The sequence below is a fragment of the Ursus maritimus genome, unplaced genomic scaffold (assembly GCF_017311325.1).
Source record: "Ursus maritimus isolate PB19 unplaced genomic scaffold, ASM1731132v1 scaffold_21, whole genome shotgun sequence".
NCBI classification, from domain to species: Eukaryota; Metazoa; Chordata; class Mammalia; order Carnivora; family Ursidae; genus Ursus; species Ursus maritimus.
This window is the reverse complement of record NW_024424564.1, coordinates 41157301-41175701: the sequence shown is the minus strand read 5'-3', so window position 1 is coordinate 41175701 and position 18401 is coordinate 41157301. Positions and strand designations below refer to the sequence as shown.

The following is an 18401-nucleotide window of genomic DNA, read 5'->3' as shown; positions in this document are numbered from 1 at the left end:
AGACAGGACAAAAATAAGGGCGTTCGCTCTTTAAGAAGCAGCATGAAGTCTTCTCTTTGGATACCCACTAAGTGTGACTACAAGTGTGACTTTTAAAGACAGAATACTAATGAGAGAAGAGAAGGACATGCCCACTGACGGTGATATGCTGAAATATCCTATGTGAAGGACGGAAAGGGAATGAGTTCTTAAAATACCTAATATTCAGAAATCTCTAATCTTTCTTTGGACAGGAATCAATCTATTATTACTAAAAGTAATCTTAGCAGATAAAAGAACTGTCGTGGCCCTCTTTAACTCTGCAATTTTTTCTCTTAAAAGATCAAAAATTTCAATGTAAGTTCGTTTCCAAGAAACAATGCCCACCTCCCTTGAAATCTGATCTTCTTTTCTGTAAAAACTTTCAGACTTACAGAGGCCATCACAGAGCATCTGCTGAATACTTGGGAATACAAAATGTAAAGTGGGAAAGATTCATGGGCAGGAGAACCTTTGTAGTGATTCAAGTCCATAAATAAGGCTGATCTAGGTCTTAAAAAGCTTTAGCCGTCATATTCAGACCCAGCATGGAACCTGGAAACCCTGCTGCTTCTGTCACTTTTAGCCAATTGTTGGTTACAATCAACAACCATCAAGTCCTAATGACTGTCAAGGTCTGTGTTAGGGCCACACAACACAAAAAGAGAAATGATGTGACTTTCCTGGTCTCCCAGTTTATTTTCCCCAGCTCCTGACATTAAACGTGGAGGCAGAGTGAAGGCAAGAGAAACAATATCTTCTTTCTAGGCCTTCCACTTTTCAAAAAATACACCACCTCCTTTGCTCTTCAGGACAACGCTCTCAGGTGAAATTCTCACTTTCTGGGGAGTTATCCGAGACCCAGGGAGACTGGGGAATCTGCCTGAGGTCACTCAGCTAACAAGGGGAGAAGCTGAAATTTGGCCTAGATCTGTCTGATGCTAAGATCTCCCATATTCTGTGCTGCTCCCCAGATGGAAAAGTCTTCATAGAAATTATTAGACAAGGTTCCATCAGGCTATTAAAACATCCCCCTAGTGGGAGAACATAAAATGGGACTATCTGTGACCAATGTACTTCGTTTATTTAAACTAAAAAAATTTAAAAAGTTGTTTTCATCCTTATATGCTGCTGATTAGCATGCAATGGTTAAGTTTCAGAAGAAAATTCTGGCAACATGCCCAGGTTTTTAAAAAAATGTTTAATTCCACTCCCAGGAATTAAGTCTCACAAAACACTCAGCAATGTGCACAAATATGTACGTAGAAGACAACCCAGGGTTGTGTATCAGAGTGAAAACTTGGGGGAAAAAGGACACCTAAATGACCCCTACAGGAAACTGGTTAAACAGATTGTACCGCCCACGGGTAATTCCTGTAGGACACCTGCTAAAAATAATGATGAAGATCCGTATTTACAGATATGGAAAGCTATTCACAAATCACTGTTCAGTGGGGGAAAAACAGTAAAATCAAGTGTATATTACCAAAGCAGAGGAAAAAGGGTCTGGAAAAAATAGGTCCAAAAATGTAGTTCTACTTGTTAGTAGCTTTTCCAATTTGTACAATTCAAGGACTGTTTTATAATCAGAAAAGGAGAAATCTGAAATCTCAACTATAGGTTACATAAAAGTGCATACTGTTAATTTATAGCCCCATTCTATAAAGGATTTAAATTGGCTATAAACACATGTATACATTTGCAACATAATATTAAATTTGACAGAAGAAACTGTCTTATCAAAATTGTTACCTAGGCAAAAATATATTTAATAAAGGTTTTCTGATTTTAGCGTGTCCACATGTCTAGTGATGTATTTTCCACGTGAGTGATATAAGGCTAGATGCATTATAATTAACTTATAATTTCTGGTCTAATGAAAGCAGTCCTAAGCTTCTTTAAGCCTCTAGAACAGCCAGGAAAGTCTTTTGGACGCATGGGAACACACTGCCCTCTACTGGAGATGTAGTTCTACACAGTCGGATGAAATTCTTTTATCTGCTAAACACTACATACACAAGGCACCACACTGGGGCCTGTGGGATCCTGACAAGGAAAGCCAAAACTACTTCAGTGATTTAAAAATGTAAACCTTGAAGAGAGGTAATAAAAAGTACACTTAGGAATTCTCTCCAGCTCCCCCTCCCCGCCGATATAGATGGTACTTCGATTATGATGATCATCACCCTAAAAAGAAAACGACACCGTCTTATTTAGAGAACTGGAAAGTATATTAAGTTGCACTAAACATGAAAAAATCTCCTACAGGGACGCCTGCATGGCTCAGTTGGCTAAGCATCTGACTTTGTTGTTGGCTCAGGTCATGATCTCAGGGTCCTGGTATCGAGCCCGTGTCCCCCACATTGCTCTCTCAAATGAATAATCTTTGAAAAAAAATCTCCGACAACCTTCTTCGTGTAATTGCATTCAGAATGCAGTTATTTCCCGAGTTAAAGAACCCGACTGGTCAACATCCACTCAATACCTATGAACAGCCTGGGACCCCCTTCCTGGCCCCAACAGTAGCCTGGCACAAAGAGGCCTGTCTGCCCAACTCCTGTGCTGTCACCAGGTCACAACTGCGACAGGACAAGTTCCAGTCCTCCTCTCTTACTCCTCTGAGGCGTATACCCAGATGTCTTCCCTTTCTAACCACCTTAGTTACCTCCACCCCAGATGCTTCATGATCCTAAGCACGGCTAAGCAGGAATATTTAAGTCTGAAGTCAAACTAAATGAGAAAAGAACGTTAACCTCTAACATGATCCCAAGTACTCTCTTCAGTATTGACTCAAATAAACTGAGCTCTCGAGTCTCGTCGGCAGGATTCCCCTCTGGCCCATACACAGTCGGGTGTGGGCATCCTCAGCTGTGTTCTCCACAGCTAGTTGCCACAAACCCTGCACAGGAGAACACGGAAGCGCTGCTCATGGGAAAGTGTTCTGTCCTGTGGGCCTCTGCTTACCTTTCCCTCAACCCATCCATACAGAACCTTGTTTTACGTGTGTTTCTGCCTAAAGACGTCTAGCATGAAGTATTTTGTTGCCTCATCAGCACTGAGCGCACGGCCAACAGCAGTCCAACTCCTGCCTGAACAAGCTTATCCGACACACGTATTTCCCCATAAGGCACATCACTGCCTTCCTGCGCTTAGAAACACTAGCCAGCACTTCAGCCTCGGCTTGGGGGCCGTTTTACACAGCAAAATCCCACCAAAAAGTACAAAACTGTGAAAGAACATGGCCCTACACAGATCACAGAAAGGGCACCCACTTACAGCACGAGAGAGGAAACAGGAAGGCAGAGTGTGGCCTTCTTTGACCTCAGCTGGGAACACAGTTTGGGGACTCAAATTTTTGACTGCTCTGAGCCTGTGCGGGTCCGTGAATAACCGCAAAACCACCATGGGTGATGATCTCGGGGTCACAAACAAATTTTAGCAACTAGGAGAACTGGCAAACACAGAATTCGCAAATACTGAGGATCCACTGTATCACATAATGCTATTTTAAAATTCTGCTTAATGACTAATATTACAATTCACGTGTTCATAAAACACGTGTAAACTTTAAGTCTCAGAGCAGGGCAGGTGAGCCACTATGCAATTATCTTCAGATGACGGAACCATTTAAACATAATTTCTATGGGAAAATGTCTTTTGGGTTCTACGTCACCAGTTCACAAGCAAGCTAAAAAAAATCAGTCTTAAAGATTCACGTTTGTGTAGAAACACACCAGACTCCCGAAGCCCATAAAAAATAACAAACTTGGTTCACATTCTTTGACCTGGAAAATTCTCCTCCTAGGAATTTAATCTGCCTACAAATGCCCTCGCCCCTGTGTGACGTGATACAGCAGCTCTGTAACAGTGAGAGACGTGTATATCCCCCGACGGAGGGATGACTGAGGAAACTATGCTAATGGAACAGTTTGTCAAACAGAATGTGGCAGCTCTGTATGAACTAACAATAGAACATGATCTCCAAGACGGAAGTTGTAAAAAAGAAAACAAGCCCAGTGCAAAATGATGTGCAATGGATGTAAGCAAAACACAAAACAGAACAAAAACCTGCTAAAGACTCATGTGCTTGTAGAGGCACAAACTATCCTTAGAAAGAGGCACGAGAAACCAGGAGCAGCGGTGTCCCTGGGTCGGATAACTACGCAGTTAGGTCCCAGTGAGTGGAAGGCTTACTTCTCACTATATATCCTTCTGTACCTTGGGATTTTTTATTGTGTAGCTGTTACGAAATAGTATTTTTGAAAACACATGAACCCTGATCTTAGTAGCTTTCAATTTAAAATATATCACATATCTGACAACTTATGCACGCCACAAATCTTTCTATTCCTAGAAATCCTTATCCTCCAAATTTCTAATGACATATGAAAATAAAGCAGAGAAAGGCTTCTTATAATTTTCAGTAGGTACCTGCAGCCTTACCTTAAATATGATGACAATGGGAATATCTTCTGACAAAGTATTATGCCTCAAATAAAATCGTCCCTGTTTCACAGCCATATTGGTTCTGCTTTTTTTCTCATGGGTGGAGCTACAAGGAAATGCAAGTTGGTTAAATTATGTCCCCCCTTGGTTTCAAGCTAGTAAAATACAACTCAATAAGATTTGGCAATCAATAATGATCAGTAAGGTCCTTCCTAACAGACGCCTTTTAAAGATGCACAACTCCTTTCCTAGCTTCCCTGCCACTTCCATGAAAATTTAAAAACACTACAAATGTTTCTTTAGCTTTGAGAATACGGTGGAAGTTTTGTGGGTGAATGAGTGACACACACCAATTTATTTTGACCTAGTTCACTTTGGTTCCACCTGAATTGCTTTGATTCAGTGTGAGGTATACTCATGATCAATTTTACACATTTCAAAAGAAAAACCTCAAAATGAGTCTATACCATAATGAAAAAAATGATGAAGAAATGAATTTATACACTATGAGTGTTTAAATTAATAACTCAGTAAAACATATCTACATGCTTCCTATACAGTGAGGCCAAAAGAAACTAAGGAATCTCCTTTTATTGGAATCTCATCAGCGACAAACATTTCCAAGCGTAATCAGCCACAACAGGGACACACACTGATCACCCGCTAGGCACCAGGCACACCACGCTACACACTCTACTTACGTTAGCTCTGATCTCCTACGTGCTACGCTTACTTTGAAGTAGTGTCTGCAAATCACATATGAGGAAACCAGTGCTTAGAGAAGATGTGTAACTGCCCACCCGAGTGCCTCGTAACTACCGAACAACAACTCTGGGATTCAAATCCCAATTGCCTGGCTCCAAAAGTTGCATACAGTAGGAAGACATGGGTCGCAGAATTATTAGCTCTGGGTCCAAATGCTCACCACTTAACTTGGAGGGCCAGGGGGACAAGTAACACAGAGAACCCGATACACTGCCTGGCTCCTGGTAACTGCTCAATGAATGGCCATTACTGTTAGCTGCCTCCCCCGCCCATCAGAAAGAAAAATAGAAGTCTGAATTGTACAGTGTATTACTGGTCCTCAGAAGACAAACTCTACTGCATACTGACACCTTCGTTATCCTACAATTTTTTTATTCCCAGAACTTATTAATTTACAGATTCCAAATTACATATGATAATAAGTCAGAGAAAAGAAGTTACAGGAGACAAGAGATGCTGTTGGGAGAAAAATGAGTACACTGTGAAAGAGGCCGGTCAAGAAAACGAACAATAAGATGTTAAGTCCATGACAGACTTCATTAAAAATTAAGTAAAAAATCATCTCTGATCGTATTGATGTAGGAATACATCATGCAAAATGGTCAAAGCCTAAAAACAAACATGAAAAAGGAGTGGTTTCATAATTTTTTCAACTTTCCTGTAATGCAACAAAATTCAACTTGAATAAAACAACTAGTGGCCTTTCAACCAATGTCTCACACTTGCATCGCTAAAAATTATAAATCAGTAGTCTATTTATGATAGTCAGAAATAACTGGCTATCTCTGTATTGAAAGACAGTCCTCTGATATTGATGGAATTATCAATGTTTCTTAACACCATCCCTGCTTTCCGTACCTGGTGACCGAAGCACCAACTGCCCCCTTCCGGTCAGCCTCCACGATGATCCTGTTCTTAGACAGCTGCTCTTGGATAAGAATAACTTTTTCTACTCCTTTGACAATGAAGTAGCCACCTGCCCAAAGGAAGCAAGGAAAGTTTCACTGCCTATTCTGACAGTGTGCCTTAGTAATGACAGTGACCTCCTGATTTAGAGAACCCTCTTCCATTACTCCACGGTGCCGACCAACGCTCAATTAGAAGGGGTTTGCTGATACTTTTTTATGAATTGATGACAGTGTCAGCACATGATTTTATACAAATGAGCCACAAGAAAATAAACTTCTTGAGGTCAGGGAACAGAACTTACTAGTATACCTATCACCAGCACGTGACATATACAAGACGCAAATGAAAAATATGTTAAATAAATTAGTCTTCAAATTTCTTAAGCATAAAATAACCAACAATCTTCAATATAAACTCAAAATTGCCCTACGTTTTCTAACAATTCAGTGACAACGGTAGACCAGGATTAGGTTTCCTAAGTATTCCATACTGAACAAAACCCATAAAACATTACCATATAATCTTCTTTTGCACACAACTCAGAATAAGATAAAGGGAGACTTCATTTTACTTTTAGAATATAACCAAGAACAAGCAATACATTTCACTTGTGTCACATTTTGTTATAGCCTAACAAAGTCATGTCCCTTTGTCAACCTCTTTCCAAAACCTTGTGATTCTATGTCAATGCAGCTTTAAAGGACTAGATGAAAACAACTACAAATTAAATGTGAAGTGTGAATTAAGGAATTAAGGAAAATTTTCTGTTACGTGCTAAGCGTGAAACTACAAAATAAACTGCCTAGAACTAGGTACAAACATATAATCTTTAAGAATTTAAATGAAAGACTTTTGGGTTTTTTCCCCTTTACTGTACTTAAAACAGCCCGAAGTGAGCTACTTGAGTTTTTTCTGACCAGCTAAACAAGTAACTCTGTATGATTATTCTTGAATTTTCAGGCATACCAAAGAAACCACTGAGCAAAGAGACAAAAGTCTGACAAACCATAATAATAAATCACATCTTGGAATGTTAAAGTTTTAAACCCAAAATAAAAGAGAAAACAGTACATCTTTTAGAAATATAGACTAAAAGAATAAAGTTGGAGCCAAATTTCTGGATGTTCTGTGAACATTTATTTTTATTATTTATTTTTATGTCTTTATTTATTTTTAAAGATTTTATTTATTTATTTGACAGAGAGGGGCAGTGAGAGATGGAACACCAGCAGGGGGAGTGGGAGAGGGAGAAGCAGGCTTCCCATGGAGCAGGGAGCCCAATGCAGGGCTCGATCCCAGGACCCTGGGATCATGACCTGAGCCGAAGGCAGACGCTTAACAACTGAGCCACCCAGGTGCCCCTATTTTTTTTTTTTAAGAGAAAGAGCATGCATGTGTGAGCCAGGGTGGGAGTGGGGGTAGCAGAAGGACGGAGAGAAAGAGAATCTTTTTTTTTAAAGATTTTTTTATTTGACAGAGAGAGAGCACAAGCAGGGGAAACAGCAGAGGGAGAAGGAGACTCCCCGCTGAGCAGGGAGCCCCATGCAGGACTTGATCCCAGGACCCGGAGATCCCGACCTGAGCTGAAATCAAGAGTCAGAGGCCTAACGAACTGCGCCACCCAGGTGCCCCATGTTCTGTGAACAGTTTAATCCAAGTTCATTATAAAGCAGATAGGCTGGTATTGTTTTTGAGAATTAAAGCAACAGCAACAGCAAAAGAAAGGCCCTAAAAGGGGAAGAGGTGGGGGGCAGAAATCTAAGGAATCACACATACCTGGATCTAAAGGACATTCGTTCAGCTTGGCAAATTCTGCTGGAGTCTTCCCCGTAAGAACACAGTTTGAACTACGCAGCATTATAGGCATTCTGTTGAAAATAAAAGAAAAGATCACATAAAGATGCTCACTGGCAAAAGAGGTGAAAAGAGGAGGAACCGTGCCCTGTACACATCACCAAGGGGTTCACATTCCTCTCGGACATTTTAGAAAAGGCATAGGAGTGCCAGTTACATTAAGAGCCAAGTGAAATGGAGCACTTCCTTAGGTATTCTGCTCTTCTGGTTCAGAGAAGAAAAACTCAAATGTTTGGTTTCCTTCAACTTCGCGGACAGACTTGGTAATAGTCAGAAACGGCAACTCTTCACCCAAGGTCAGCAAAGGGACTCCCATTCGTTACGCAGAAATACCACAATGAACACAGTGTGAGAAACAAGAGACTATCAAGACTTACCGGCAATTTTAAGACCTAAGCAAAACTTCTACACGTGAAAAATACTAATTAAAAAATGTATGAATGCACTCATACTCCATCTCCCATTAGATTTTCAGACAAAAGCAGAAATCCTGAGTTTTTAACAAATAGTGTCTAAAGTTGATGTACCAAGAAACAGAGGTATATACACAGCATTTAAAGTTACGGATGCAGTAACCACCAGAATAAGAGACACGGTCACGAGATGGGAACAGGACTGGGGTGAGGATGTACCAAGAAACAGAGGTATATACACAGCATTTAAAGTTACGGATGCAGTAACCACCAGAATAAGAGACACGGTCACGAGATGGGAACAGGACCGGGGTGAGGAACGGGGGAGGCTACTGCTTTGTGTTAAGTGCTCTCACGTACTTTTGATTTGTTACCAAGTAGGAATATTACTTGGATTAAAATGAAACACTTTTTACTCAAAAAAACAAAGAAAAAACCAAACCAAACCAAACCAATAAAACCCAAACGCCACAACGCGTACACGAGGTCGCGTATCATGTGGCAGGTCCTGGTACATATAAGCACTCTGGCCCACAAAGGTCACTCACATGAGTGCAGTAAATGCAGTCACCTCTCCCAGAGTCTGGCACGTAGCAGGTATTCACCAAACACTGGGTACATGCACACCCTTCCCTGCCTCCTCTTAACCAGGATGTAAACCCTAAATTGTACTAGGGATGCTTTGCACCTGCCTCTCCAGTCTGCCCCCTTCACAAATATTCAATCTGGGAAATAATTTATTAATGATCCAAGATTTAACTGGACATGACTGTAGTCCATACGTGAGAATAAGAGAAGGTCTAAAATGAAGATTAATATTCTGAAATCCCAACTTGTTTTCCTGACTGAAGAGTGAGGACAGGAGCGATACACACGGCCCCCTCCTTTGGGAGACTATAGGGGAAGGATCTGTTAATCCTGTGGGTTTCCACGTTACTCTGGACCTCTCCATCATAGCACTTACCAAGTGGTACTAGAGATCCTTAAGCCTGCCTTCCCCGGCAGCTGGGGATGAACAAGCCAACAGGAGTTGTGTCTAAGTATCTTCTGTTGAGCCAAGTACCCAGCACAGTGCAGGACAAGTGACAGGCAACTGGTGCATATTTCCTGAACCAACGGATATTTATTAAGCTCTTAGCACTTTAGAAGTGGGGGGAAAAAACACTTGGGTGGGAATTGTTCACACTAAGTTTAAAGTCCAACACCATTATCAGATTCACAATATTGTGGGTTTCGTCCATTTCTACAGGTGAGCCAGTGTGTTTTCCTAATAAGGAAAAGCAGATTGCGACAATGCTAGCTGACGCGATCCATCATTTCCAAACCCGTTCCAGGCAAATAAGTAACTTCTCCCTTTAATACCGCGATATTGGAAAAGTTCAACTTCCAAGAAAAGTCAAACTTAAAATATACATGAATACACCAAGAAGACTAGCCCAGGAGAGTTCACTGAAATGCTATCTTACCTAATGTTTCCCTACAGCCGGGATTTCAGGAGGAAACGGAAGCATTCTCCTTAGCTTTACACAAAAGGTTTCACAATGAAAAAGCACCACCACCACAGCCATGCGCGGGCCACTGCTCCGAGCACGCTGCTGGGCTGACTCACTGGGTCCCCGAAGACTCCACGAAGTAGGCACTGTTCCCCACATTTTTCAGGTGAGGAAATGGGGCAAAGGAACTGTAGCACTTGCTCAAGGTCACCCCACAGGGCTAGCACGCAGGCTCCAACTCGGACATCGTTCCTCACCTGCCAATGGGTAAGGCGTTACGGATGATCCTCTGGCTGCCTCGGGTATATTCGATGTCCACTGTGATGGGGGCAGAGTACGTCATGTCCCGCAGACGGCACTGAAAGACAATCAGACAGCCACTGCTCCTCCTCCCTGGGAGAGAAAGGGTCCTGAAGCCTCCAAGAGCTCCATTTCCAGCAGAAGGATAGTCCACACCGGACTGAGCTGCTGCAGGTGCTGCCATAACAGCATCAGGAGCGATGAGCCTGCCTTCTCCACGAAGGGAATGACGCCAGCCACTGATCCAGACACCCCCACGGCCTCTCTGCCCCCGCCAGCCCAGAAACGACACAATAACTCTGGTACTGACAGTCTTCTCACTATCTGATGCCATCACCAGTCTGTTCCCATCTTTGAAGCAAATTAGATTATTCCCTGAAATTCCCTGAATAAGGTAACCACATTGATTACTTTCCATGGACCCAGTTTTCAATGTGGTTACCTTATTCAAAAAGTTAACAACCAGCATGATACCTAAAATATACACATACACAAACTAAAAAATTTAAACTATACTTCCTTTTATTCTACAAATAAACTAACTCTATCACAAAATTCCTTAACAAGCAGTATCCTATAGCACAAATCATTCAACACATCATATTAACAATTTCTGCATCATTTGGGGAACTTTAGAAACTACTTGTATGGGGATGCCTGGGTGGCTCAGTGGGTTAGGCGGTTGCGTTCGGCTCAGGCCATAATCCTGGGATCGAGCCCCGCATTGGGCTCCTTGCTCAGTGGAGAGCCTGCTTCTCCCTCTGCCATGTGCTCGCTCTCTCTCTCTCTTTCTGACAAATAAATAAAATTTTTAAAAAAAAGAAAAGAAACGAAACTACTGGTGTGTGCTTTAGTTTGACGAGGTGATGACTCGCTAAATGATGCCCTTACCTGAGCCATGATCAGACCGGCAAAGCCACGAAACTCTTGATGCTTCCCTGTTTTTTAGATGGTCATCAGGTTGCTTGTACTCTCAAAAAGAGAGTTTCTCTGAACATCAACCGTGGCAATTCATGGCACTGAATCCTCTATGCCTTCAACTGAACTGAAGGCAGATTTAAACTTTTTCTTTCTTTCCCAGTGCCTGGGATCTTAAAATATTAGGTATCTCTATTAATGATGAATGACAATTGCTTATTTTGTATTTAATTAGACTGAGCCTCCCTCTTTAGGCCACACCAAAGGTGACGTGGCATGGAGGTTCGGAGTGTGCACCTTACTGCCTGTGCTCAAATCCTGGCTCTACCACTTCAGTTCTGAATAACCCTTCTGCGCCTTGGTCTCATCGTACGTAAAGTGGGAATGAGAATAATTTTAATTCTCAAGAGTATAAACATATATTTTTAGAATAGTGCCTGGTACAGAGTATTATACAGATACTACCTCATTTTTATTAAAAAAAAAAAAAAACCTAATATAATGCCCATGATGGGCAAACATTTGTGTATTTCAACAAACTCTTCTCCTTCAAACAGAAATGAAATTTGACAGGTGTGGTAAAAACGGGGACCCTTTCCATTGGCCCCAAACTACCCCACGAGCTCTCTCTGTCCCCCTCAGCCTCTCTGTCATTACAGGAGTGGGGCTGGGCTGGGGGGGTCTGCAACGCCAGCACCCCGCCACTCCTGCCGTGGGTCCCCTGACTGCCCACTCACCTGCTCTCCCACTCTCCCCGCCTCTCCAAGGCTCAAAATCCCTCCAAGAAATCTTCATGTCCTCTTTCCCTGACTACAATAACACCCACACGTGTTTTCTCCAACATCAGGAAGAATAATTATGACAACTGTGGCCTCAGGCTTCTCAAACGACTTCAACCTACTTTGTCTTCTCTCTACACTTGGTAATACAGTTCAAAAGTTAACAAACTGAGGGCTTCAGAGGGGAGGGGGTGGGGGAATGGGATAGGCTGGTGATGGGTAGTAAGGAGGGCACGTGTTGCATGGTGCACTGGGTGTTATACGCAACTAACGAATCATCGAAGTTTACATCAGAAACCAGGGATGTACTGTATGGTGACTAACATAATATAATAAAAAAACATTAAAATTTTAAAAAAAAGTACTTTAGAGCACACACACACACAAAAATGACTTGGAAATTACTAATTGGCTGCCTAGTTCTTAAAAATTGGAAAACTCCAGCAAAACGGAATGCGAAGTGGGGAAAGTTAGAGTGGTGCACATGCTTTCCAACATTCCGAACCTCACCACTTCCTACTTAACACAACTTCCCTTCCTGCGCCTTCTAGGCATTCCAGTGTGCAACCCCTGCTGTCGGTTCCACGTGCTCTGTTATTTTACTCTCTCTACAGAGTATGAACTCCTTGAGGAAGGAGAGGGTCTCACTGCTTTTGTATCTCTCAATGCTGAGGCACAAAATAAATGTTCAATTGACACTCGACGCTCAGTGATTAAGTAACACCAACATTTAGCTGTGTGAAGTGTCTGGTTCCATGATTATACTTCGTCTGACGTTGCTCAGACAACAACCCTAACATTCTAACAACTTACTTATTGTTTAGTAAAGGTTCCTCTGCCACTTCTCCTAATTGCTCAACACTTTAGCTTTACATTAACACAAACTACATAAATCTACAAAAATCACTTTTTTTCCTAAATCAATTCCAAATTATGGACACTAAATGGAAGAATTTCCAGAGGAATCTAGAATGTGTTAAAAGCCAATAAACAGGCCTGTTCTACAATCCTTTGTCTGCAGCTCTGCTAAAATCCTGGTATTCAAATTTTCTTCCCATCCATCTCTTACAACAGACTCCGAGCCCCTGCCCTTGGTCTCCTCTCCCTAACACAATGCCTGCTGACCCTCAAAAAATGTGGTCAGTAACCTCTGCAAATGCACAGCACAGGGTCCTAGGCACAGGTGGCTGGCTGGGGCGGGGGCAAGGGGAGGGCTGCTCAAAAGCGCAGAAGCAGGGACGCAGACGGGACACAGTTACGCAACAGCACACGTTAACCAGGATCCGATGACAAACTAAATCGTGCTGAATTGTTTCCAGATACGGTATTATATAAATGCTAATTTATGTTGGTTATCTTTGTCTCATAGGAGATACTTTTTCCCTGTTTTTAAATCATTTTAAGAGCATATATTAAGGCAAACTCTTTGAGTTAAGGCAAACAAATCCAATTCTGGTAAGGTAGATTATTACCTCATGAGGGGACACTGGTCTAGTTACATTGAAGCTTTCTTCAACATCAGGAAGCCCCACATAGATATTAAGATACCTGAAAAGCAAATTATTCCATGACCAATTATACCTTTTCAAAGAACATATAAACAAACAAGCTATTTTCCTCCCAAATGCAAGGATTATACTTTGACAAATACTTACCCTGCTAAGAATGACATCAAATTAAAAATTATAATTTGAGATCCTCTTGATGTGATAGTACAAACAGCTCTACCAAGGAGGGAAAATACTTACTAAGTCTTTTTTAAGAAATTACTATAAATCTCTCTTTAAAAATACTGGAAAGACAGCTCTCTAAAGATAATATTTAATGAAAAGAGCTATTATTCATGTAAAAAAGAAGAGGTTTTAAGGGTGAAAAACATAGCTCTTCCTCGACTCACAGTGGGGTGACAGCCTAATAAAGCCATCATAAGTTGAAAAGACTATGAAGTCAAAAATTCATTTACCATCCCTAACCTACCAACCATCGTAGCTTAGCCTGGCCTACCTTAAAGGTGCTCAGAATAATTACATTAGCTTATACTTGGGGATAATCATTTAACACGGAGCCTATTTGAAGATAAAGTGTTAAGTACCTCATGTAATTCATTGAATACTGGACAGAAAGTGAAAAGCAGAATGACTGTGTGTCGGTTGTTGACCCTCGTGACTGTGGGGCTGGCCGGGAGCTGTGGCCACACTGCCCAGCACAAGAGCATTGCACGCTAGCCTGGGAAAAGATCAAAATTCAAAGTACAGTTTCTACCAAATGTGTCTAGTTTTCATACCATCATAAAGTTGAAAAACTGTTAAGCTGAATCACTGTATATGAACCACCATGCATACAATGAGCATATAATGCGCTCATTATGGCAAAAGAAACATAGGAAGAACGCAGAAGCGAATACCTACCGGTAGTATCTGGCAACAGGATGGAAAGAACGGGGACGGGAGTGACAATTTCCTGAAAATACTTTTTTCTACAGGTCTAACTCTTACAATTATGTTTCACACACTCAACAAGTAAATGCATTAAAATTAAAATCGAGCAGGACGCAGAAGGGGACCCAAAATGGAACACAAACGCCACAGCCTTACAAATGAGTAATGTGACTGCAATGAGAAGGTGGAAAAGCAAACAAGTCTGAGTAGCTTTGGAAACGGTATTTTGCTTGGATGCTGTAGAGATAAAGACAAAAAAGCAATATACAGATATTGTACTCTAATTAGTAAATTTTATTCTCACAGAGGTTATCAATTAGCAATTCTGAAACTACGTATATTCTGGGACTGAATAAATAGGTATAAATAGTGTGGGTAATGAGAGCCAGGTTTCTCATTTTAGGGACAGAACTTACAAAGAAGGAAAGAGGTCAGTCAGAATGAGTCCCTTGGAGTTGAACGGAAATAGGAGCTATCGGTATACTGGTTTTTCATATCAAAATGGATAGGATACGGAAACATCGAGGTATGTGTGCCTGGTAGTATACATACACATACATATTTCCTTGCTCCGTCTACCGAGGCTTTAGGATCCCTATCTTGGTTTTTAAACACAATAGTCCAGAAAAGGAGACTAGGACTCCTTGAGGGAAATGGGTGATTCCAGGCTGGCGCAGGGAAAATACCAGATCAACCACGTCTCATGGCGACAGAAAGTGAAGTGGTGCTTAAACATTAACTAGGGTGTGCTGCAAGGACACAGCAGTCAACCCTCCCATGGTCAAAGCTGGGATGATTGGAGCAGTAAAATGATACTACTGGATTATGATCCATAGAGTAAGCTATACGTGAGTTTATATTAATATAAAGAAAATTAAAGAGATAAATGAAGGGAAGCAGCAGCTCTTCCTTCCAACAGAATTCCAGTATTAACGAACAAGGAACAATGGCAAGAAAGCCTCACCAAGAGGTAAACACACAGCAGTAATTGTTATAAGAACCGTCCTTGATGCTAAAATTAGTGGGTAAGCTATCTGCATAATATCAAAAGATGTCCCCCTAAGACACTTATTACGAAAGGAAAAATCGTAATTCTACAGTGGACAAACCTGCATATACCACCTTAATCGGGAGAACAAAGTTAAAACCACCAATAGTAGAATATACTGACAGCTCTACCCCTGATACGATGCAGTGAAGATAGCACCAAACGTTACTTCTGTGCCAAAAATGTATAAGCCAACTGAATCATGAGCAAACATCACACAAACCCAAATGGCAGGACCTCCCACAGAACAATAGATCAGAATTCTTCAAAAGTGTCAAGGTGATAAAAGACCAAGAAAGTCTGAGGAACTGTCACAGGCTGGCAGAGGCTGAAGAGACATGAGAACTAATCATCATATTGGGCTCTGGATTGAATCCTGGGCCAGAAAAAAAGACATGAGTGGGAAAGCTTGAAATGAGACGTGCAGAGTAGTTGCCAGTATTGTATCAGTGCTAACTGCCTGGGTCTGCTAATTGTGGTTTGGTTACGTAAGATGTTAATATTAGCCCAGGCTGGGCGAAGGATAATAGGGAACTCTTTGTACTATTTTGGTAATTTTTCTCTAAATTTAAAAGTGTTCTAAAAAAGTGTTTAAACCTGGTTCAGTCCTTTTCAAGTGTAACTCTACTTGTTATAATTAGTTTACCAATTAAAAATTGAGTACTTATCTTATTAACCAGATAAAGACAGTTATTTTGATAGAGTTTTGGTAACAACCACATTCACTTTAAAAAACGTTAGACGTGATCAAAGCAGCAAGTCAAGAGTAGCTGATCCCTTACTTCAAGTACCACATGGGGTCGGCATCGCTCGTGACCTTCTCATTGGCTTTCATTATCTTCTTTATCTGCAGTGGAAAGAGCACCATTAGGAACGTCTCTGGCTTCCACCAATTCTCGTCTCTACTTTTTTTTCTTTTTTAAGTAGGCTCCACACCCAAGGTGGGGCTCGAACCCACGACCCTGAGATCGAGTCCCCTGCTCTACTTACTGAGCCCACCAGGCGACCCTCTCTCTGTTTCTAAGCCCTGCTGCTTACCTCCACATTAATGAAATAGTTGAATGAATCTATATGCTGTTTCACAAGGCCTTTCACCTAAACAGACAAAAAATAGAAAGTAGGTTAGCAACAATACAGCATACTGTCATAGACTCTAACCATAGGTGATCTTCAGATTTTTCTCAAAACTAAAGTGAGAAAAAAAAATCCACAAATGTCACTTGGTAGAACTTTACATTTATGTGTCCTCATTTCATGTCTCCTCCATCCTAATACATCCTCAAATTTTCCTCCTTGAGAATCAATCTGGCCCTTGGAATTCAAGATAGGAGTATCTGAACATACCTAATGACTCCCCATAAGCTAACAAATGAGGCAAGATTTTCTCTGCATACTTTTAATTTACAAAAAATCCGAGAAACAAGATACAGCAATTGAGCATCGTTTCTTCAACCCTCAAAAACGCCTGTTTTCTTTTCTGTCTTCCCCTATCTGGGCAATTTCGAAAAATGAGGATTTTTATTAAGAAAATTGATTTGCGAATGTTGAACCACGCTTGCATCCCAGGGATGAATCCCACTCGGTCATGATGGATAATCCTTTTAATGTACTGTTGGATCCTATTAGCTAGGATCTTGTTCAGAATTTTGGCGTCCATATTCATCAGGGATATTGGTCTGTAATTCTCCTTTTTTGATGGGGTCTTTGCCTGGTTTGGGGATCAAGGTAATACTGGCCTCATAGAATGAGTTTGGTAGTTTTCCTTCTGTTTCTATTTTTTGAAACAGCTTCAGGAGAATATGTATTATTTCTTCTTTGAATGTTTGGTAGAATTCCCCGGGGAATCCCACTTCATCAAGATAAAAAACTTCTGCACAGCCAAGTAAACAGTCAAAAAAACTAAGAGGCAGCCCACAGAATGGGAGAAGATATTTGCAAATGACACTACAGATAAAAGATTAGTATCCAAGATCTACAAAGAACTTCTCAAACTCAATACACAAGAAACAAATAATCAAATCAAAAAATGGGCAGCTGCTATGAACATTGGGGTGATTGCATATGGCCCTTCTCTTCACTGCATTTGTATCTTTGGGGTAAATACCCAGTAGTGCAATTGCTGGATCATAGGGTAGCTCAATTTTTAGCTTTTTAAGGGACCTCCACACTGTTTTCCAAAGTGGCTGTGCCAACTTGCATTCCCACCAACAATGTAGGAGGGATCGCCTTTCTCCACATCCTCTCCAACATTTGTTGTTTCCTGCCTTGTCAATTTTTGCCATTCTAACTGGCGTAAGGTGGTATCTCAATGTGGTTTTGATTCGAATTTCCCTGATGGCTAATGATTTTGAACATTTTTTCATGTGTCTGTTAGCCATTTGTATGTCTTCATTGGAAAAGTGTCTGTTCATATCTTCTGCCCATTTTTTGATTTGATTATTTGTTTCTTGTGTATTGAGTTTGAGAAGTTCTTTGTAGATCTTGGATACTAATCTTTTATCTGTAGTGTCATTTGCAAATATCTTCTCCCATTCTGTGGGCTGCCTCTTAGTTTTTTTGACTGTTTACTTGGCTGTGCAGAAGTTTTTTATCTTGATGAAGTGGGATTCCCCGGGGAATTCTACCAAACATTCAAAGAAGAAATAATACATATTCTCCTGAAGCTGTTTCAAAAAATAGAAACAGAAGGAAAACTACCAAACTCATTCTATGAGGCCAGTATTACCTTGATCCCCAAACCAGGCAAAGACCCCATCAAAAAAGGAGAATTACAGACCAATATCCCTGATGAATATGGACGAAATTCTGAACAAGATCCTAGCTAATAGGATCAACAGTACGATTAAAAGGATTATCCATCATGACCGATTGGGATTCATCCCTGGGATGCAAGCGTGGTTCAACATTCGCAAATCAATTTTCTTAATAAAAATCCTCATTTTCGAAATTGCCCAGATAGGGGAGAAGACAGAAAAGAAAACAGGCGTTTTGAGGGTTGAAGAAGCAGTGCTCAATTATGG

General features: G+C 41.1%; 1 protein-coding gene across 1 annotated transcript in view; it reads right to left on the bottom strand.

Moving 5' to 3' along the window:
• The window catches only part of POLR3B (RNA polymerase III subunit B), a 109578-nt gene that overhangs the window by 81968 nt on the left and 9209 nt on the right, over positions 1 to 18401 (bottom strand). The window contains exons 3-9 of the mRNA XM_008705658.2: positions 16420 to 16476; positions 16164 to 16228; positions 13368 to 13443; positions 10156 to 10256; positions 7915 to 8006; positions 6088 to 6205; positions 4462 to 4570 (exon numbers count right to left, since the gene is read on the bottom strand). Coding sequence (XP_008703880.1) covers positions 4462 to 4570; positions 6088 to 6205; positions 7915 to 8006; positions 10156 to 10256; positions 13368 to 13443; positions 16164 to 16228; positions 16420 to 16476 — 618 coding nt within the window. The remainder of the gene's footprint in view (positions 1 to 4461; positions 4571 to 6087; positions 6206 to 7914; positions 8007 to 10155; positions 10257 to 13367; positions 13444 to 16163; positions 16229 to 16419; positions 16477 to 18401) is intronic.